Source organism: Myxine glutinosa, chromosome 4, assembly GCF_964187855.1.
Source record: "Myxine glutinosa chromosome 4, kmMyxGlut1.1, whole genome shotgun sequence".
NCBI classification, from domain to species: Eukaryota; Metazoa; Chordata; class Myxini; order Myxiniformes; family Myxinidae; genus Myxine; species Myxine glutinosa.
This window is the reverse complement of record NC_136264.1, coordinates 122157018-122181285: the sequence shown is the minus strand read 5'-3', so window position 1 is coordinate 122181285 and position 24268 is coordinate 122157018. Positions and strand designations below refer to the sequence as shown.

General features: G+C 42.3%; 1 protein-coding gene across 2 annotated transcripts in view; it reads right to left on the bottom strand.

The window, feature by feature from the left end:
* Positions 1 to 24268, bottom strand: part of LOC137425157 (interleukin-1 receptor-associated kinase 3) — a 61325-nt gene that overhangs the window by 26725 nt on the left and 10332 nt on the right. Inside the window, exons 2-3 of one of the 2 annotated variants that reach the window (XM_068113297.2) lie at positions 7650 to 7838; positions 2919 to 3086 (exon numbers count right to left, since the gene is read on the bottom strand). In XM_068113297.2, the coding sequence (XP_067969398.2) occupies positions 2919 to 3086; positions 7650 to 7838 (357 nt within the window). The remainder of the gene's footprint in view (positions 1 to 2918; positions 3087 to 7649; positions 7839 to 24268) is intronic. The other variant, XM_068113298.2, reaches the window with a different exon arrangement.

Genomic DNA, 24268 nt, shown 5'->3' with positions numbered 1-24268 from the left:
CTTTACAGAACTCGACGGGGTTTTCCTTTATTTGGGCAATGCTAGCTTCAAATCAGAATGGAAAAAAATATAATATTAAACAAAAGGTATGCTTAAAGAAGGCATGCGTGGAAAAATATCCAACCTTATTTTCCTTGCAGGATGTGAACCTTGATTTTGTGTCATTGTTCCATTTTCATTTTGAGGTTAAGTTTAAAGGGATGCTCTGAATGGAGTTAACTCCATCGTTAATAACAATGACGACATCACATGAGGCTTCACACTCATATGAACAAATAAGTAATGTTTTTATTACATCCGCCATCTAAGGTTTTCTCACTCCTGTGAGAAAGGTTGTTTGTTGTTTCTAAGGTTGTTTGTCTGTGAACAGGATACCTCAAAGTTGTGAATGTATACCATGAATTCCATGAAAATCGTCACCCACGTCTAAAAAATTAAATCCATTAATTTATCCTCCTTGTGCTGATTTTATTGTGCCATATATCTCGTAGGTTTTGGTTATAAACCAAAAGAAACGCTAACTTTTAATTTCGTTTTGTATCAAGGATATTTGGCTTGGCTAACCCCCGCTTTTGGATATTTGGCTATTTAATTTGGCTAACCCCCGCTCTAGTAGGGAAAATGGCCTTTAAAATGCATGTTGTGTGTTGTTGTGTATCAAGGAGATAACTAGGCCTAGCGGTCAGAGTAGCTTAATAATAACCGTTACATGTTCAATGATGAAATTAAAATAAATTTGTTAATTTGTTTAATTGCTTATTATTTGTTCCTCCATCCGAGTTCTGTATATCCACAACTTTCTCTACTAAGATTTCCAATCCTATTTTGGATACTTTGTCATTTCAGCTGTGTTAACATGTCACAAGCGCACGTGTGATTCCGTCACATTACCTGGTCTGCCACCTATAGCTTGCAGTTTCTGCATTGCATTACCAATAAGACTGCGATAGGAAAGCAGTACTATTGTTGACGTCCGAATTTTTTTTTTCTAGACCTTGTGTTCACTAACAGAGCAGAGTTTTTATATCAAATCTCATTAGTCTGTTTACCATGTCCACATAGTGTGATTCCGTCACAAGACTATTCTGGGTAACAAATTTTGTTAACCGGGGTAAGACTCACTGAGAGTAGTACTCGTCTGTAGCCATGTGACAGTTCTGGTTCAATACATATAATTGAATTCTCTCTGCTCTTCTTAGCATTCAAGATAATTACCTTATATCTATCTATAATTCCAGTAATCTGTGTGTGTGTGTGTGTGTGTGTGTGTGTGTGTGTCTGTGTGTGTGTTTGTTTGTTTGTCTGTGACCGCTGTTTCTCGACAACCACGGGTCCGATATACTTGAAACTTGCCAGGTATATTGCTGGGGACCCGAGGATGTGCCTTTTCAAGGTTTGAAATTAATCGGACAAGTAGTTACCGAGCTATGGCGATTTCTTTACCAAACACCGCAAGCCGTTCGCTTTGGACCAAACCATTGCATGTAAATAGAGGGGGGGGGGGTTCTGTGGTCGTTGCGAATGGACCAAACCATTCATGTAAATAGAGGGGGGGGGGGTTCTGTGGTCGTTACTGCCACGTGGTTTCAAAGTTTTTTTTTGTTGTTGTTGTTTGCACGCATGTTTTTTTGCACCCACGTACGGGCACGCCCTAGGATGTTTACACACACACACCCCTACACAAATTTTTTTTTTTTTTTTTTTTTGGCAAGGAACGGGCACCCACGTACGGGCACGTCCTAGCTTATATATAGTACGGGCATGCCCTAGTGTTCAAAATTAGAGTGCACATGGTGATTCCGTCACGATGGAATTCATGATACGACGAAATTTGGTGGAGAGGTTGGGTGCATGACAAGGATGAAATTATTCGATTTTGGTGAAGATCTAAATCTAGACCCGAGAATTATTTACGCGATTCTTCACCGTTGGGTAATAGGGCTGAACCCGATATATAGCGCGATATCTCAATGTAATGGAAAGAGAGTTAAATTTGAAGAAGATGAAGCTCTGGGCATGACATTTCATGAAACCTGCTTGTGAAATGTCATATCCAAGTGCTCGAGGCCTTTGCTTGTGAAATACAAGTGCTTTACTTGAACAGTCCAGGCCCGAGTTATGCGACTTGTGCAATACCAGGCCAGAACAGTTCATCATGCTGGATAAGCAAACTAACATGGCAGGACGGAACGTCATAGGGCTATCCATGATCGTACACTATTTACCTGTTTTCTTTAACTATGTGTTTTGCAAATGAAAGAGGCACCATGCGTATGTTATTTTCCTCAAGTGAGGGAAAAGACACTCAGAGTGCTAACAAGACTAGTGTGGGTGGGATGATTGCCAGAGAAAAGCACATTGAACTATTTATGAAACCATGGTTATAATTTTAAATTAGATATCCTACTATTAATTTGCAATTGGTCACTGGCTTTGACAACAATAGAGATTTTTTATTACGGGCCCTTGGTATTAAAAAGTTACATTTATTGAACAAACAGTTTCAAATGGAGCACCTCACCACCATTAAAGCATTTAAATTGCATCAGATGTGGCAATAAATGCGAATTGTTGCTCTGAGCTGGCCGACTAGACGACAAAAGACGCCATTTGTATTTTTGCCATCTCCATCCCTACCCCGTTTAGAGTCCCGTGCGGGCTCGGGCAGCTTACTCATATCAAGTAATGTTTTCTTGAGTGATAGAAATGCAGATATTGAAAATATAATCCAGAATGTCCCTTTAAAAATAGCGAAACATCTTTCACACTGTAATAAGGAACTTTGCATCAAGAGCCAAAAAAGCAATCAACATTTGTGGTGTAAAGTCAAAATACAAAATTATGCCCAAGTAGGGAGATGAAAAGAAAATGGTAAAAAAAAATCAACATTCACAATGCACCAATGATGCAGTAGTCACCATTTTGAGATGTTAAAGGAGCAATCTTGTCCTTTGGTGGTGTGATGGTGCGAGATGGAGGCAAGTGTTGCACTTCTGCATTGTTGGAGACGTCAGCTGAAGGGCAATGGTGGTCGGTGATGGGGCTGGATACATGTCCACATGAATCACCGGTTGCAGGCTTTTTAACTTAACCAGCAAGACGAGCGGAGATATAAGGGTATTGGGAGGACCAGGTATAGAGGGAATAAAGCAACATTAATAGGTAAGTCAGGATCAATATTGTAGAATGTTAAGTAAAGTACAAAGGGCCATCTACTTGCATGTGGGAATGTATAAACCAAGAAGGGACATCATATAGTACAAATGTGGAACCATGGTTTGGTTATTTGTGTATATCAACGAATAAAGTATGGGGCCATAGGTATAAACCAAGATACTTGATTTTTTTTCTCTGTTGAGAAAAGGAAGTGGGGAGGGAGGAGACAGGGGGTGGGGGGGGTGGGGGGGGGGAGAGAAACTAGGACAAAGGATTTTGGTAGATGTGGGATGAGAAGGGAAAGGGCAGGAAGAGATGTGTGTCAGCAGAAAGGATGGAAGGGGAATGCATGCCCAAAAAAAACATGCCGGAAAAAGGTTTGGGTCAAAAAGGAGAAGGGTGTGGACCAAGTCAAAACTCCTGCCTTTATGCATACTAGGACGTGCCCGTACGTGGGTGCCCGTTCCTTGCCAAAAAAAAAAAAAAAAATGTCTTTGCCCATGGGCGTGCCCGTAAGTGCGTGATGTGACCGTACAATGAATGTATCGTCCCGACGCCGCAGCTCGGATGGCGCTGCAGTTAATCGGGCCTGTATCGGCAGAGTTATTATAAACGTGTACTACAATCGATCGTACCTTACAACAACCAACACAGATTGCAACGTCAAATAAATGAATACGCTCTCAAATGTGCCGTCCGAGGCAGCGTCTGCTCGCCACGTTCAGCATCAGTACGTCGTCACTATGACTATCCGTAAGTCCGGAAGTGACGTCCTCATTTGACTGTCCGGAAGGTCGCATATCGCAGTTACGATGAATCGCAAATTAGTTTTAATTAGTTTTAAAACATAGTTTAACGCCAACATAGCGCCAACATAGTTTGCCAACGTGAAATAAATGAATACGCTCTCAAATGTGCCGTCCGAGGCAGAGTCTGTTCGCCACGTTCGGCACACGTGATAGCTCGCTGCTCTCTGATTGGGTGAATCGTTTTTTGGACATAGCTCGGTAACTACTTCTCCGATTAATATGAAACCTTGAAAAGGCACATCCTCAGGTCCCCAGCAATATACCTGGCAAGTTTCAAGTATATCGGACCTGTGGTTGTCGAGAAACAGCGGTCACAGACACACACACATACACACACACATACACACACACATACACACAGAGATTACTGGAATTATAGATAGATGTAATAAACATATAGCTCCACAGGTAAAAGCAGCTTGGCAGATGAGCAAGTAAAGCCTTGTTGCATTGTTCTCACTGATACCGATTGGATTCTCATGGCTGCTGAGGGGAAATTTCCACACCCCACGACAGCATACCGACCTGCCCAAGATCAATTCTAGACATGAAAATGCGCACGACTTGCGAGCACCCTGACATTGTCAAAATTTTGGCCTCCTCTACCACAAGTAAGAGTCCAGAATTAAACCCAGGATGTGATATAAATATGTTTTGAAAGATCAATAAATTACCATTGTAACCCAATTAATCAATTTGAAAATGCAAAATGAAGTGGTGTAATTGATATTGATAAATTGATAAATAATAGTTACATTAAGAAACCTCCATAAATCTCAAATTCTGCACTGCAAGCATTAATCTAAACCAACATTTGCTTTAATGTCAAAGATTATTTTCCTTATTGTGTCATGGGCAGGCTAAAGTCGGCTCATAATGCTGAGTGCCAATTGAGCAAATCATTCCCAACAAATCTATACTATAAAAGTTAATTTATACATTTGTTTATGTTTATATATGCTTCAAAAACTAAGAAAACAAGAAACCAAATCCAACAAAAATTTGCATGTTCCCTAGGGGTACCCCAAGTATGGTTTCTGTCTGGGTGGCATATCTGGGGGAGGGGATTCAGGGTGGGGAGAAGACCCCAATTCTATCTATGTAAATGTGTATCGTATGGCACCACCCGGTGGTGTCCAGTATTACAAATTATCTTCTTATAAAAAAGAAGTTTTAAACAATTTAACAATATACATGATGGTGATGTTGAAATCTGAGTGAGTGAGAAATTATAGATTTAGATTACAGATTTGCACATGATGGTATGGAGTCGCTCAATATAGATACCAATTAGTAACACCCAACCGCATCCAGGCGACTCCATATAATGAGTGGATACCAGAGGTAATGCACCGTGTGGCAGGCGGGGCTTATCACTCCCATTGAGGTACAGCGATAGCTGGATGGGATACCTTAATGGCAGATTACCACTGATGGTATGGAGTCGCATAATGACTGGTTCATAACCGAAAGGTTTTCAGATTCACAAGTGTATGCAGGACTCACTGCATTGCCCTGATGAAGCCCCAACAAGGGCGAAACCAGGTCGGTAACTGTGAGTTTTGTATGCACTTGCGATATTATCTGAACGAAGATCTAAATGATGACGCACTGCTGGATGGCTCTTCTGGAGCTTGGCAGGCAAGGAGTACTTACGTGGTGGTGACATCACAGCGTGCGCTCATTAGGTTGGAGAACGGAAATTACAGATACTAATTAGTAACTCCTAACCGCATCCAGGCGACTCCATATAATGAGTGCATACCAGAGGAAATGCACCGTGAGACAGGCAGTGCTTATCGCTCCCATTGAGGTACAGCAAAAGCTGGATGGGATACCTTAATGGCGATTCACCACTGATGGTATGAAGTCACATGACTGATATACAGACTTGGCATTTAATATGGATTTTATTTTTTTTCTTGACGGGTTTACTTTCTGAACTCAGTATATCAATCTGGTGAGTTTCTTTTACCCTTCAGTGATGTCTTTGTTGAAAGAACCATGTCACTGATTGTCTTTCGCAGCAAGAAGTCAATAACAGGATTATATCACAGGTGGCGTGACAAAATGTAAGGACAGGTACATTTGACGATTGGCTTCACAATCGGGTATATAAGGGTTGTTGCGTTCTGTATTAGTGGAAAACAACTGCTGCACGTCTACAAAAGTTATTGCCGCTTCCTCTGGAGATAGTCCGTCAACTTGACAATGCTGTTTGTCATGGAGTGGTGGCTTTACGAAATTGTGGCATGAAAGAGCGTGCTATTGCTCGGCAGTATGGCATCACTCATGGTCAGGTGTCAAAGATCCTGAAACGAAATGCTCAGAGGGGTGTCCCTACTCAAATACCGAGGCCAGGACGTCCACGCAGAACCACAAGGAGAGATGATCGCCAGCTGCACCGGTTAGTCTGCAATGGCCGTACCAAGTCAGCTAATCGGCTTAGGGCTGAGTGGCAGCAACTGACAAATGTGCCTGTATCCAGAAGGCTAGTCAACCAACGACTGGTTCAAGCAGGCTATCGTGCCAGGCGTCCCCTGAGAAAGCCACGCCTGACCAGACAACACAGCCAGCGCCAATTTCAGTGGCCCAGAGAGCACCGTCAATGGCAGCCAGGACACTGGAATCACGTGACCTTCAGTGACGAGTCTAGATTTCTGGTCTATCGTCAAGTTGGCCGCGTCCGATTGCGCAGACAAGTGCATGAAGCCCACAACGAAGATTGTATCGTGCCAAGAGTCCAAGCTGGAGGTGGTGGGGTGACCGTTTGGGCTGCTTTTCATGCAGGGGGCAAAACTGACCTGGTTGTTCTGAATGGAAACCTGAACCAGTTCAAGTACAGGGTCATTCTGGAAGAAACATTGCTTCCATTTGCTCGTGCAGCCTTTCGAGGAAACTTTGTCTTCCAAGATGACAATGCACGGCCTCATCGTGCTCGCATGATCCAACACTTTCTTGCTGACCATGGTGTAGAGCATATGGAGTGGCCTGCCATGTCCCCGGATATGAATCCGATAGAGAACTTGTGGGCAGAATTAATGCGTCAAATCGACAACTTGGTCCAGCAGCCCACCTCTGTGCGTGAATTGCAGCAGACTATTGTCACTGCATGGCAAACGATTTCTGTCCAAACCTTGGCAAATCTCGTGAACAGCATGCCTCGACGTGTACGTGCTCTCCTGAATGCTCGTGAGGGTTACACGAAGTACTGAACTGTAATTTTACTGTCCGTAATCCCAGTCGTAATTTAGCTTTTGTTTTTGTTGAAAAAACAAATTGGCTAATGTGCAAAATAAAGAGATACTTCTGGAAAACGTACAGAAGTTTAACACAGTACTGTCCGTGAATTGAGTTCGATATCAGTTTATATCACTTTGAAGGATCAATTTATTTGCTTCGAAATGTCAAATGTGGTTTTTGTTTCTTTTAAAGGTCACATTAACAAAATCTAGAATAATTTCAACATAATTCCAATGAACTTTTGGTTCTAAGTCAACTTGAAAAGTAAGTTCACCCCCACAAAAAAAATATTCCATATTAAATGCCAAGTCTGTGTATATATATATATATATATATATATATATATATACACACACACCCCATGTCAAATGTACGGCATTATACATACATACATACATACATACATACATACATTGTTTTTAAACAATATTGCATACTCACTCTCATTCAGCAAAAGCCAATAAGCCCGCTTGTTCCCAACATCATCCAAGGCCACCAGGAGTTCATGCACCGTGTGGTTTTGCTGACCCCAGGTCCACAGCAGGTGCTCCGTGCAACTTCGGTTTTGTCCAGTTTGGCCATTTTGCAGCATTATGAGCAGCTCCGTCATGTCCCTTGCCAAGTGATAAGCTTCAGGGAAACATCAAAGTGATCGGAAGATTTACCATTGGATTAAACAGGACAATTTGAACTTAGTTATTAGTGACAGGTGGACGAGCAAATGAATACCAACATGATTCCACTGGCACATGAACTGTGTACAAGTTTGTAAATGGTCACATTGTTACTTGAATTTATTGTACTCATAATTTGGAAGAACAAACAAACCACCGTTTAGAGGCCATTTTTCCCCGCAAGCGGGGGTTGACCTTTTTCGGGAACCGTGGTTGTTGTTGTTTTTTGGTCCCCTTTTTGAAGCAATGTTTTACGGCCAGATGCCCTTCCTGACGCCAACCCTTTTTGCCGCCTTTAACGACAAGCAGGGAATTACCAGTGAACTGGTCCTCAATTAGCCGACCTCGGAAGGATGACAGGCTGAGTCAACCCCCCTGGCGTTAATTCAGCGATCGACCGGGATTCGAACCCAGGATCCTAGGATCCTAAGCCGGCACCCTAGCCGCTAGCCCAACACCAGGGATTTCATAATTTGGAAGAAACAACAAAAAACTAAATACATTTTGTGGTCGGGTAATAACAGAAGCAAAGCAATGTAAATAAACGCTGACACTAGAGGCTTTGGATGAATCACTAAATTACATTCTTTGAGACACCAATGTTTTTTTTAACATTCACGCAAGACACATGGAGAAGTCTGTACATAAACCACATGCAGAACAAAGACATTCATAGACACCGGTATACGGGTAAATGCAATCTCAAAAGATTAGTTGAGAATGGATAAATATGTACAGTATTTAGGATTTGAATATGGGATCCCAGGACCATGAACCATGGCTTAGAGTGGCGACACCAAAAAGTCCAACCAGAAGTAATTGATTTGACAGTAAAAATGACCTAAAGAAAGTGAATTATGTTGTCACAGCTAAAAAAAAAAAAAAAAAAAATTGAAATCGGTGAAGAAACCAAAATATATTACAGCGAATTTTGAGATATTTTCTTTTTTTGTAAAGGCCAAGGATCATTGAAGCACTGGATGATAGAGTGTAGAAGGTGGCATTGAATGTAACCGACGATAAAAAGGAGAACCTACAATTAATCGAGGTCAACTGAAGTATAGAAAATGCAGGTTGACAAAGGGGGATAAAAGATTTATCGGTATGGGAGGAAACACGAGATGGTCATGAGTATGTTGTTAAGCACAAGAAGAAAAACCAGAATACGACAGATTGAAGGAGGCTATTCCTTTAATGAAAGAAAGCAAAAACGGGGACAAGGTAGCAGCGCTGAGAATAAACTTGGATTTTTTTTTGTATACTGAATCGAGGCTCGTGAAAGAGCTAACATTTATTTCACAAACAAATCAACCAGACAAACAAAATATATAAAAAGAGGGAGCGGAAGACAAGATGGGGAGAGAAGGGGAAGCACACAAACACAACATTTGAGAGCAGGGAGATGTGTGGGAGGGAGAGGGCTTGGGGGGAGGAGGCGTGGGAAGGGGGGGGTGTGGGGGGGGGGGTGGGGAGAAGTATAAAACACAAGGCCATCAAGGACTTCCAGGACAGAAGTTGGTATTTCAAAAAAGTGGATTTGGGGTGAAATTAGCGGGGGTAGAAAAGATCAAGGTTTTGGATGGGGGAAGATAAGAGATGGTTGTGAACAGCTGTTTTAAAGACCTTGAGGGTGGAGTGGGATTGAAGAGAGTGAGGGAGTTTGTTCCAGAGGCAGGAGAAAAGAGGAATGAAGGAGTGAAGGTGAGCAGAGAATAATGAGAGATAAACTGGTGTGACTTGAAAGGGGAGAGGAATAAAGGGCGTAGAGGGCAAGACAAATGGGGAAAAATAAATAACCTGAATGGCACTCGGTAGAGAGCATACACTCCACCAGACTGAACAGTTTACGTTTTGTATCCCACCGATAGGCCGGATCTGAATCCGGACCTGAACCAAAATCTGTTACTACCTCTACTGGATGGTTAAATTTCATGAAAATCGGAGTAAAAATGTGACCTGGAGGTGAATGACATACAAACAAACAAGCAAACAGACAGAATAACAGACCAGACTAACCAATAAATACACTTGTGAATTTTTGATTTCGCAAGTAACAAACAAACAAACAGAGGGGTGAAAACACAACATCCGTCCACCTTCCAGAATAGACATGCTAGAGCACTGTGAAGACTCCATCTTGTTTGCAGTAAAAGGGCACAATGAATGTAGGTCGTGAATCTCAGATAAAAGATCAGCACTATGCAAGTCGCTGGACATATCTCGAGCATTTGAAAGTCTGGCATGCTGCCTTGATCTCCAAACTCTGAGAGGCAGCTCTCTAAAAATAGCCAAAGAGATGTTGACTCTCAAGCATGTGATCAGATTAACCAATTGAACAGAGGAACAGCAGGAGACCTTTGCAGGAAAGTTAGTCATCATCAAGTCCAGAAGTGAGAATTTGCCATTGGGAGAAATCCGGGTCGGAAAGTTCACAGACTGAGTCAGTCCCATGGAGTCACAGAAGTCCTTTGCTGAAGTGCCATGGGTGGTTTAAGAGGTACCAACACCCAGCAAATTGGTATGGTGACAATTGAAATCATCTAACATGAGGACGAGAGAGATGGGATGAGTGGTTAAAAGTTGATCCATATTGTCTGAGAGAGGTACAGATGGAGTCATCACAGTTTGGAAGATGGTACATCACACAAACAAGATGTGGGAGTAGGGGAGTGTGGGAGTTGGGTGGGGGACTGGGGGAGTTGGGTGGGGGAGGGGGGGAGTTGGGTGGGGGAGGGGGGAAGTTGCAACCAAAGGTACCACTGTGGATTGGGAGGTGAAGAATCATTACAAGGACAGTCTCCATCGTCGGGAAGGGGTTCAGGCATATCAGACAACATTTACTCTGGAAGCGGGGGGAAGCAGGTTGGAACGGAGGACTCGGATGTTTGAGATACTGGGGGGAAGCATACTGTTAGGGGCAGTGAAGGAAGCGTTGGGAGGGTGCAGGATGCGGCGAAAGCTTTGGGTAGAGGAAACGGGATGCAAAAAGAGGGGACTTTTCTCCCAGTCAAGGCTGGAATGCCCCAAGGCAGTCTCTTGAGTCCTATTTCTAATCTTCATCAACAATCTTGTTGATTCTCTGGAAAACCCCTAATCTTTTCACTGATGACTCCACCTTTCACTTTTCACTGATGACTGATGAAACCCCTCTGTAATAGTGTCCCTCACCTTCAGGTAGACAGGCAGCAGCCCCTTCTCTCTCTCTGCAAACCTTTATAGAATCACGAGCTGGTGAAACACATGGAATATGTCTTTGAACTCTGATAATGAATGAATGAATATCTATCTCCAATTACAGTGCCTTCAGAAAGTATTCACTTTCACACCCCTTGCCTTTTTTCACATTTGGTTGTGTTACAACCTGAATTTAAAATTGATTAAACTGAAATTTTGTCATTGATATGCTCATAATATCCCATAATGTCAAGTGGAATTTTTAAATAGATATTTTTACAAATTTATTATAAAATTAAAAGCTGAAATATCTTTGATCCTTGAAATATGAAATATCTTTGAAATGTCAATAAGTATTCATCCCCTTTGCTACGACACTCCAAATTGAGTTCAGGTGCATCCAATTTCCTTTGATCATCCTTGAGATGTCTCTACAACTTGATTGGAGTCCACCTGCGGCCAATTCAATTGAATTGACATGATTTAAAAAGAAACACACCTTTCTATGCAAGGTCCCACAGCTGACAGTGCATGCCAGAGCAGAAACTCTACTATGAAGTCCAAGCAACTGTCCATAGAACTCCAAGATAGAATTGTGAGGAGGCATAGATCTGGGTATAAAACAATTTCTAGAGTGTTGAAAGTTCCCAAAAGCACAGTGAGCTCCATCAATCGGAAAGGGAAAGTATATGTAACGACCCAAACTCTTTCTTGAGCTTGGCGTCCAACTAAACTGAGCAACCGGGCAAGAAGGACCTTGGTCAGGGAGGTGACCAAAAACCCAATGACTACTCTGACATAACTACAGAGTTCCTTGGCTGAGATGGGAGAATCTGCCAGAAGGACAAAAGTCTCTGCAGCCTTTCACAAATGTAGGCTTTATGGGAGAGTGGCAAGACAGAAGCCACTATCACATTACAGCACACCTGTGGTTTGCAAAAAGGCACCTGAAAGACTCGGAGAGCATGACACAAAATATTATGTAGTCTGATTAGATGAAGATTAAACACTTTGACCTGAATGCAAAGCGCTACGTCTGACGGAAACCGAGCACAGCTCATCACCCATCTAACACCATCCTTACCGTGAAGCATGGTGGTGACAGCATCATGCTATGGGAATGTTTTTCAGCGGCAGGGACTGGTAGACTTGTAAGGATAGAGGGAACAACGAATGTAGCCAAATAAAGGCAAATCCTTGTCAAATCTCTGTCCCCCAAAGAGTGCAAAAGACCATAGACTGTGGCGAAAATTTACGTTCCAACAGGACAATGATCCTAAACGTACAGCCAAAGCAACACTGGAATTACTTCAGAACAAGAACGTGAAAGTCCTTCAGTGGCCCAGTCAAAGACCAGACTTGAAGATTGTCCCATTGAGAATCTGCGGAAAGACTTGAAGATTGCTGTTCAACGACTCTACCCATCCAACTTGACAGAACTTGAGCAAATCTGCAAGGAAGAATGGGAGATACACCCCAAATTCAGATGTACAAAGTTGATACAGACATACCCAAGAAGACAAGAAGCTGTAATCACTGCCAAAAGCACTTCTACAAAGTATTGACTTGGGGTTGAATACTTGTGTAAATTATATATTTCTGTATTTCATTTTTAATTATTTTGTAAAAAATCTCTAAAAAATAAATTCCACTTTGCATTATTCCACAAATCACATATCACAAGTTGGCCTCTAAAGCCAGTCGCTGACTTGGCGTCTTCCATCATGCAATATGGAAACTTGGCAGATCCAACATTCCCACAATGGAAAAGGCCTTCATCCAAACTCAATGAAATACTGCCCTCCCCTTTGGACTGATGCCCAAGTCTCACACCTTTCACATAGTGATGCTGTGGAGACCAAGCCCCTCAAAATTATTGGAATCTTCCATGGTGAAGCTGAATCTCAGGACCCATTACTCTTGCATCGCAGACAGGTCAGTGACCTTTCTATCCTCTATCACCTAGTTTCTGGTCTTGCACCCCCTGTCATTTCCGTGCTCTGTCCCCACCAGATTTCTTCAGGATGCACATGGTCTGTCAGTAACCCGCTTCCGGTGAAACTCTCAAAATCCAGGCTCACTGCTCACCTCCACTCATTTGTTCATCTTTTCTCTCACCTGCAAAACCACATTTTCTCAATCACATTCTTCCTTCCAGGGCTTTAAGGTAGCTGGCCACCTCTTCTTTAAATCATCCCCACCCATACTCATGATCTTTACTACCCTTCCTTATTAACCCTCCCCCAAACCTACCCCTTCCTTTCGAGGTTATTGTGTTTTCTCCCCTCTACCTCCACCCATATGCTTTTCTTTTTTTTTTACTCAATTTCGGTTTCATCCTGCTCTTCCCTTCCTCTTCTTGTAGTGTTTGAGCTTGTATCCAATGTGTTCACTCCCTGTGTCCCCCTCCCACTCTCATGTTCCCCTCGCCAATTCTTCCTCCAAATGTCCCTCTTCTGTCTCTCTTCCCGACTGTTGGTGTGTTCTGCTCTGTGTTGTATGTCTTCCACAAGCCTTGATATATGCATTAAAAAAGGGATGACAAGCCTTGATATATGCATTAAAAAAGGGATGACAAGCCTTGATATATGCATTAAAAAAGGGATGACAAGCCTTGATATATGCATTAAAAAAGGGATGACAAGCCTTGATATATGCATTAAAAGGGGATGACAAGCCTTGATATATGCATTAAAAAGGGATGACAAGCCTTGATATATGCATTAAAAAAGGGATGACAAGCCTTGATATATGCATTAAAAAAGGGATGACAAGCCTTGATATATGCATTAAAAAAGGGATGACAAGCCTTGATATATGCATTAAAAAAGGGATGACAAGCCTTGATATATGCATTAAAAAGGGATGACAAGCCTTGATATATGCATTAAAAAAGGGATGACAAGCCTTGATATATGCATTAAAAAAGGGATGACAAGCCTTGATATATGCATTAAAAAAGGGATGCCAAGCCTTGATATATGCATTAAAAAAGGGATGACAAGCCTTGATATATGCATTAAAAAAGGGATGACAAGCCTTGATATATGCATTAAAAGGGGATGACAAGCCTTGATATATGCATTAAAAAGGGATGACAAGCCTTGATATATGCATTAAAAAAGGGATGACAAGCCTTGATATATGCATTAAAAAAGGGATGACAAGCCTTGATATATGCATTAAAAAAGGGATGACAAGCCTTGATATATGCATTAAAAAGGGATGACAAGCCTTGATATATGCATTAAAAAAGGGATGACAAGCCTTGATATATGCATTAAAAAAGGGATGACAAGCCTTGATATATGCATTAAAAAAAGGGATGACAAGCCTTGATATATGCATTAAAAAAAGGGATGACAAGCCTTGATATATGCATTAAAAAAGGGATGACAAGCCTTGATATATGCATTAAAAAAGGGATGACAAGCCTTGATATATGCATTAAAAAAGGGATGACAAGCCTTGATATATGCATTAAAAGGGGATGACAAGCCTTGATATATGCATTAAAAAGGGATGACAAGCCTTGATATATGCATTAAAAAGGGATGACAAGCCTTGATATATGCATTAAAAAAGGGATGACAAGCCTTGATATATGCATTAAAAAAGGGATGACAAACCTTGATATATGCATTAAAAACGGATGACAAGCCTTGATATATGCATTAAAAAGGGATGACCTTTCACCGCAATCTTTTACTGAGCAATATAAAAGAATCCTCCTAGGGCCTTGGACTCCACTTCCTCTATAGCAGTGTAAAGTGGGATTATGATTAGAATCCTCATTCAGACAATACAATTACAGAGTTATCTTTGAATTACACACTTTGTACATCTGTGTTTTGGGTAGTTTGCTCTTGTGTTTCCAGTGTGTTATTCATGACATTCCACACACAGTTGATCTGGGGATTGCTAGGACAGTTTAAATCTTTTGATCAAGGTGTGCACTTGTCAAATATATTCCACTCTCAAACAGGTCTCTCCTCAGGGACATGACGCCCTGAAACTGAGAAATGAAACCGTTTCCTGGCTGTTTACATATCTGTAGATGGCGATCACTGTTATGCAAATTAGAAAGGTGTGTGCAATTCTTACAAATGGGAGGGACATGGTGCCCCATAACTTTTGGTAGGAAACTGCATATGCTTCAATATTCTGAGCACGCAACTACCATACACACATTGTTTTTAACTTTAATGAAGGCACTCATAAGCAACGAGTATTAATTAGCCTTATTTTACTAAACATATCTTACAGTGAAGAAATAACTTCAACATGAATCAAGGAAATGTGTGTCAATGTCAGAGTGAAGTTCGTATGAATTTCATTATTTCCAAAAAATCAAGCTGTTAATTGCAGGAAGTACTGCGTACAATTACCATTGCAGCACGAGCAAAAAAAAAAAAAGAGGATACATTGTTGTACCTGCCAGCGACAATTAATGTCATGAGATTTAACCAAGAGCAAAATTCTATTCTCAGATCTAATTGCACCATTTTAGGTTAAAAAAATTCCTCCAACATGCAAAGGTTAAATCATGAGACTCACTGGGACTGACACAATCTGTCAATTTCCCGACCCGGATCTTCAGTCAACGGAGCATCTTCTCTTCTGGATTTGGTTATGACAAACTTCCCTGAAAATGTCTGCTGCTCTTCTTCTGCTCCAATCGGCTCATCTGATCATGTGCTTGTCAAAGTGGACATCTCTCTGACCATTCTCAGAGAGCCTCCTCAGCGTCGACGAGTCTGGCATTTCACTCAGGCCAACTGGCACGGTCTTCAAGCAGCCATCAATCATCTGGACTGGTCTCCCATCTCTACCGCCTCTGACATCAACTCATCCTGGGAATTCTTTCAAAGTAAATTGCTCTCTCTCATGCACAGATTTATACCATCTCGTCTTCAGTTGCCATACCCTTCCTCCCGTCCATGGTACACGGAATCTTGTGGTGAGGCTGTTGCCCTGAAACAACTTGCTTTCGTCTCCTGGAAAGCAAATCCAACGGAAGGAAATCTCATTTCCTTTAACAAAGCCCAAAACAAGTGTGTGTCCACCCTCAGGAGAGCCAGGAAACAATATCTCACCGTTCTCAAGACCGAACTCTCTTATCTGTCTCCCTCTTCCAAATCCTGGTGGCGTCTGGTCAAATCTGTTTCTGGTGTTTGTTCCCCCTCCATCCCCTCCCTCACCTCAAACGGCTTAACGGCTGACTCCGCACGTGAAAAAGCTGAATGCCTCAACTCTGTGTTTGCCTCTAAATCTTGTGTCCCAAACCCATCCCTCTCTGTACCCACCATACCCAGTCGTACCCAGCTGCTCCTGGACTCTGTGTCCTTTCCTCCTGACAAGGTGGAAAAGTTTCTGTCAACCCTCGACTCTGATTCTGCAACTGGTCCTGACGGCATCAGCCCACGGGTCCTAAAATCATGTTCTTCTGCTCTTTCACTCCCTCTTTCTGTTCTCTTCACCCTCTCTTTTGCTCAAGGTCATCTGCCATCTGCTTGGAAATCAGCCAACATCACCGCTTTGCACAAAAAAGGTGCAAAAACAGATCCCAGCAACTACAGACCAATCAGCCTTCTCCCAATTATCAGCAAAGTCATGGAATCCATCATTGCTTCAGATATTAAATCTTTCCTCTTCTCCAATGGCTTGATCTCTGATCATCAATTTGGTTTCAGACCTGGTCACTCTACTCTGGACATGCTGCTTCTGCTTTCTCAACAATGGATGGAGGTCCTCAACGCCAAACAGGAAATTAGAGCTGTCTCGCTTGACATTCCACGTGCCTTCGATACGGTCTGGCACCCTGCTCTGCTCTCCAAACTCTCCTCCTTTGGTATCCATGGAAATCTCCACGCATGGCTGGCGGACTTCCTCTCTGGTCGTAGTCAACGTGTGGCCCTGAATGGGTTTCTCTCATCTCCTCTTCCTGTTCAGGCTGGAGTTCCCCAAGGTAGTGTTCTGGGCCCTGTGCTTTTTCTGGTCTTCATCAATGATCTCTCTGACTCTCTTGAAAATCCTCTCTATCTCTTTGCTGACGACTCTACTCTCTGTCGCTCCATTCCTCATCCCTCAGATCGGCAGTCTGCAGCCTCCTCACTCTCTGCAGACCTGGACAAAATCACAGACTGGTCAAACAAGTGGAACATGTCTTTCAATCCTGACAAATCTCACACTCTTACAATGTCTCTCCGAAAGGACCGACTGGACAACCCTCCCATCTACTTTCTCAACAATCCTCTCCAAGAAGTTCTGTCGCTCAAGCTTTTGGGTCTCACTATCTGCCATGATCTTTCTTGGGAAAACCACATTTCCAAGCTGGCCTCCAAAGCCAGTCGCCGACTGGGCATCCTCCGTCGTGCGAGGTCCTTCCTTGGCACACCTGAGCTCCTCACCACATACAAGGCTTTCATCCGCAGCTCAATGGAATACTGTTCCCCCCTCTGGGCTGGTGCTCCTGCCTCACACCTTGCTCGGCTTCACGCTGTTGAGGCCAAAGCTTTCAGAATCATTGGAATCTCCTGCGATGTAGTCAACGCCGAGGGCCTTTCACTCACTCACCACAGGCAGGTTGGTGGTCTTTCTGTCTTCTACCGACTCCTCTCCGGCCTTGCTCCCCCAGCTCTCTCTGTGCTCTGTCCCCCCAATATTCCTTCAGGTCGCACAAGATCTGCCTGCAACCCTCTTATGGTTAAACTGCCAAAGTCTAGGCTCTCTGCTCACCTTCACTCTTTCATTCCCCTTTTCTCCCGCCTCTGGAACAAACTCCCCCACTCCCTTCAATCCCACTCCTCCCTCCAGGTCTTTAAAACAGCTGTTCACCACCATCTCTTATCTTCCCCCATCGAAAACCTTGATCTTTTCTACCCCCGGTAATTCACCCCAGAGTCCTTGCAGTGTTCATATGTTTTAATCCTCTCCCACCTCCCCCCAAGTCCTCCCGATGTCCCTGCTCTCAAATGTTGTTTGTGTCCTTCCCCCTATTCCCCCTCTCTTTTGTGTCCTTCCCTCTCTTCCCCCTCTCTTTTGTGTCCTTCCCCCTCTCTCCCCATCTTGTCTGCCGCTCCCCTTGTTTTTTCTGTTTTGTGTGTCGGTTTGTCTTTTTGTGTGATTAATGTTAGCTCTTTCACGAGCCTCGATCTTGTATACAAAAAAAAAAAAAAAAAAAAAAAAAAAAATCAAATATAGCACTGGTTGCCAATTTCCTAAAGGCTGCTAACACACTCAAAACCATAGCTAATGCCACCATCCTATAGTACCTGAATTTTTCTAGACATCTTAACCAGGTGGCAGTGCTGTTTAAAAGACGCTTGGATTACTAGTTACAACTCACCTGTTAGGAGGCTTACCTGCCTCTTCTATAAAGCCCTGACGACTTGTTCAGAATATGGCTGCCAGGTTCATACTGTAGTTGAAGCTCGTAAATTTAATCACATCGCTCCAATCCTCAAGACACTTCACTCAATCCCTGGATGCCAATGTCTAGATTTTAAAATATTGTTAACCTTTAAAGCCAAACATAAATTGTCTCCTGCCTTCATTTTTAAACAAATCACATCTTGCATCCCTGTTCTAAGAAAGCAGCAGTTGAACAACGGGAATCTATCATTTCCTCGCAGCTGGATATAGACCGTTGGTGGTGCAGCTCCTTACCTGTGCAAGTTGATACCTTTTTAAAATTCACATAGCCTTATCAAGTATGGTTTATAAAATCTCTTAAAATACAATCTTATTCCAGTCGTTATCACTGAATTTTTACTTTTGTCACACATTCATTCTTTGTAAATTGTTTTGAGATTTTACATCTCGAGGAAGAGTGCTCCACAAGAAATTAACCGATTCATTCATCAACTTCATAACTAGTCGATTTTGTACAACTAGCAACGGTACCCGCCCTACGGGCGGGGCTTCAATTGGGAAGCCCAAATGAAAAGGCAAAATATCAGAAATTGAAGGCTTTTTTTATTTTAAACGATTCATATAAACATCCATTCGTCATATCACACGCAAATCATCAAAATCTAAACAGTACATGGCGCCCATTTTGAAAAAAGATTGAATTCTGCAAAACGGAAGCGGTCGCTACACGTCTGTCTCAGTCGCACGTTTATGTGTGAAGAGTGCGCGCCAAATCTGTAACACGGAAGCGGCCGCTACACCTGTTTCTCAGTCGCTTTGCACACGCTGCCATGTTACTTCGGAGCCGCACGTTTATATAGGAAGAGTTCGTCAGGAGTCGATCTACTCTCTCCTGGTACGTAGAATTTCAACAAAAGCCACATCACTGTTCATATCGGTAAATATTATTCCATCGTGTTTGGGAAAATTGGAAAACTTGAAAAAATTGGAAAAACAATATAGCCTATTTTACTCCAGAGGGTCCTAGGAATACCGACCCAAAATATCGTTGCGATCGGTTGAGCCGTTTTTGTGGCACCTTCGAACAGATGGACGGACATTTGGGAATTATAGTAAGATTTTACTTTTGCGTGTCCATTAGAGCATTCCAACGGTACAACTAGAAAATAAAATTTGACGTGAACATGTCAATGGATATTCCTCTGCCCATGTTAGATGTGAACCCACTATTACATTTGATATCGATTAACGGTCACAAGAAAAACTAGAGGGGTAATGGGTAGAGAGCATACCTCCACCAGGCTGAACAGTTTACATTTTGTATCCCATTGATAGGCCGGATGTGAATTCGGACCTGAACCAAAATCTAATCGGCTTGTCCTTGTCACCTATCCACTTATCCACCAAGTTTTGTCATAACTTGTCCATAACTTTTTGAAATGTCACGCTATATATAGTTTTTGGCCCTATCTCTCAATTATGACGAATCGCTTATTAAAAATCCTCATATCCAGATCTGGGTCCTCACAAAAATCGAATCAATTTGTCCATGTCACACACCCAACCTGTCCATACCTTTTTGAGATATCCTGCTCAGAGACAGACAGCCAAACGTGAAAACATAACCTCCATCCACTTTCAGTGGCTGGGGTAATTAAAGGTCACATGACAGAAAGCACAAGAGAGATAAGTAGAAAAGACAACATCAGATGCTTCTGTCAATCGAATTATGATCTTCACAATGATTTTCAAAGAGCACATGACCTTAGACCTGTTGAGGCCAGAATTGAATAACTTCCACAGAATGGGTCTCGGCAGTGAATCAGGTCATCTTTGTATTACATTCCATACTTGTGCCAAGTTTGTTTAAATCCCTTCAGTCGTTCACAAGTTATCGTGGGTAAAAAACACAAAAAAACGACAACGGGTGGACAACCCCAAAACACATTGCCTCCAGCCCTCGGCTGCATACGTATAAAAATGCACTTCAATTATTGCGATTTGTTTAATGTATATACGGTTACTTCCAGTAAGTCTTGAATGAACAAGAGAAAGAGTCGTTACCATTTACACCCCACTTTCTTTGCTGTATGTAAATTGTGCTCATTCAATACAGCTGGGAAAACCCTTTACCAAACAATTAAAACCTATATCACGGTTACCAAGAGAATACCGAGCTTAAAATGTATTGCTTTTGTAAATGTATACAATTTTGGTTTGTGTACATATGGTGTTCAAAGAGAACAATCCACACCACAAGTTGTCAAAATATGCACCGATACATCCATTGTATGTTTTATGGATTTGCAGAAGCTTCGTTAAATGAGACCGGGTGGAGGGACCCTTAAGATAAGGAGGAAAAGGGGTTGTAAGGAAGGCAACTGGGCAAACCCAAACCACAGGACACACTCACAAATTCCATGTGCACTAAAAATATAAAATAACTTGGATCTCAGAATTTATCATAGGGAAAGAAGGTAAAGGAAAGGAGGGTGGAGTGAAAATGGGAATGTCTTCAAGAGAAAGTGTTGGCTTGTTAGATGGAGATTCCTGTAAAAACCAGGCCTATCAATTTCATCACAACAGCTTTAGTGATCTATATGACTGAATCTACACATTCAGTGAATCCATTTCTTATAGCAATCCCTCAAGTTGATAGACAAACTACACAGATTATTCTGTTTGCGTAACGATTTACAGAGACAAGGGGATTTCTGCTTTTAGATTCATAAAATCTGACAGCACTCGTGGTTTTAGTATCGTGCAAAGCTGCCGGTATTTTCTATAAGCCGGCATATGAAGATCAGGAAGAAAAATGAAAAGCTAGTCACCAATAACTCTAAAGTGGCAATTACGAAAAAATAATAATTTTTTAATCCAAAATGCCATTTTTTTCAAAAATCGAGTGTTGAATAATTTAAATTATTAGAGCCGAAAAGATAGCTATAGGATAGCTATTAGGTACTGCACTCACCTTTGAGATGTCTAGCCTGGGTTTGAATCTTGACCTAACTATAAACTGTCATCCTGGTGTTTCACATGAGTGCGCTTTTTGGGTTTTGGGTGCGGGTTGTTGGGTGCAAACCCGAGTTGGGGGCGCTTTTTCATTTTACGTGCTTGATGTAATATATTGGCACGTCCTGCCGGATGAATCGACATGTGTTTTCTTGTTGACTTCGTGTCCTTGGCAGGGCTGCATGCTCTTGAGGGCCTCGCTCGGGTCTGTTGTTGCTCTTTCCCCCCTTCCTCTTTTCCCATTCTTTCATTCCCCTGATGCATTGCCTTCAACTCCCTCTCCCCGACTATCGTCACCTCGTTCTTCCAAAAGCCCCAATTCATAAAGTAAATATAAATACAACGGATTAAAAAAAAGAGAAGACAGAGATCTCCAAAGGGCATTTCTATTAACAACCACCACCCAAAAGGGGCAGTGTGCAATGGTCGCATGAAGTACAGTCAGGTGTATTTGTTTTTCAAAGTTAAAAATACAGTCCAACTTGAAATTACGTTTTAAATACCGGATATGCAATTCCAAAGACATTAAAAATGTCTGCATTAAAATGTATTTATGCATTAAAAAAAAAACCACAAACGCACGTGTGCTTAATTTATCAAAGAGGTGACCACACAGAGTATGACTACTTGTATACAATTTGTAGAATGGTGGAAAACTGGACTAAGCTTTCAAAGAAACACAATATAAAGAATTTTTAAAGTATTACAAAACAAACTGTGACGAATGGCAAATTAGACAGGAAGATGATGATGGCGTCATTTGGAAAGGATATGGCAGAGGGGAAAAGGTCCAGGAAATTCCAATGTGGGTTGCTTTGCAGCAAATCAAGGAACTACTGTGACAGCCTCGGAAAAAAAGAGAAAGTAATTTCCTCGAAGAGAAATAGAGCATGGCAGTTTAGAAAAAAAATTGAAAAGCAAATGCAACTTCTTTGCCAAAACCTAAAGCCAGTGACACACCGAGGCGTTTTGTCCGTGCAAATCCCATGCGGTTGATAATTATATTGTAGGTGTGACAGGATGGTGCAGAGGTAGCGCACTTGCCTTTGAGCTGTCGAGCCCGGACTACCAAATACCTGGCCAAATCCGCACCAATCGAATGTTAGGTTTGTGAAAGATTTGTGCCAAAAAAGGTGAAAACGGTTCGATTTTACAGCTTTAAAATCGACTTTCATTTCCACTGGCTGCACCCTGTCTTTTTATGACCGACAAGCAAATAATTTGACAGTGATTCACCTAGATGTGAGGGGGCGTCAGCTGTGCAGAAATCCCACACACTTTGCCAAATTGTAGGCAATTCACTCAGTGAGTAGAGCACATCATATTCAACACCAATTACGTGGTGATTCTCGGACGATTCGGAACAAGATATTTGTGACATACACTCAAATGTGAGGCACACCAGAAGCAAAGACAAATCACCCAAGATTGGCACAAATGAATCACATCAGTGTGTAACTGGCTTAATTATTTTAGGATTGCAATGTTCCAAAACACTCTTCATTTTGAGCACAGTCTGTGTCAGAATGAGGAGCTGGCAGGACTGCCCGGAAATATGAGCATGCCCAGTTGTCTAGCCTGGGTTTGACTCTTGACCCAACTCTAAACCGTCACCCAGGTGTTTGACATGCAAAGTCGCACATCGTTGGGTGAGCCCATCCATTGGATGCAAGTTACACCGTCGGACCTGCATGCCAGCATTGATTGTTGGTGGATGTTAAATATCCCATGGTGTCTTTCACAAAGAGCGAGCGAGTTATCGACGGCACCTTGAACAAATTACAAATTCCGACAACCTTCAGTCGAACGTCATGCCTGGTCAGCCAGTTCGTGAAAGGCATGGGCCTAAAACGTTCTCTGGCAACCACACGAGGTTGACATAATTGAGGGGGTGTGTGTGTGTCATTAGTAATACAGTAGTAACGGTATGGTTGGGGAGAAAGGGTTAGCAGGGTCGGTTAGAAAAGTGAAAAAGAGCAGATGGAACATAGGGGATAGCCAAGGATTTTGGGGAGAGGGTGGTTGTGGCTCAAAGATGATACCAACATGTGTGTGTGTGTATATATATACACAAGCCCAAGAAGTTCTTCACAAGTTGCAGAAACACTCAACCTTGAGTGGAAACCTGGAAAGATATTCCCTAGACTGACCACAGTTACCCTTGAACAACAATACTCCAATAAACTATTAATCAAAGTGAGACAGCAAGGAACTTTCTTTCCGCTCATGTTAAAGTCCATGGATGATTGGATGAATGTTTATACCCTCTCCTATGTATGCTCTGCGGTAGAAGGTTCCCCATTTGTACGCTATTTAAAAACGGAATCACCTCGTCTTGTTTTGTGTCAGGGTGCAGTTTGACAACTTTCCATAGAGCTGGAAGCGTAAAAGGAGCAACGCACGAACGATGGGGTGAAGCGCAGGACCAGGCAGCTTGGAGACGGAGATATCTCACCTCAAAAACTGGACCGTCACGGTTTTAAACAAGTCTAAGTATTTCAAGCCAAATGTCCTCTTCGACTTCCGATGAGTTATCCATGCCATCTGATGAGATGTCATCAAATTATTATCGGATCTTCAGCAAAATGCATCGTTCTTTTGTTCTTAGAGGTGGTAAACCTCCATAACAGGAAACCATGAGGTTTTACTTTAATAAAAGCACACAATAACCTAATTGTGATACACACGCAAGGTTTCGCAAGGAACTTTGGTGCAGGAGGAGGACATTCGGCCCATCATGCCTGCGCTGCACCAACCCCAGTATCTCATAAGCCAATGTCCCCACACCCCTCGATCTCCATTGCATACAGGTAGGCTACCTAT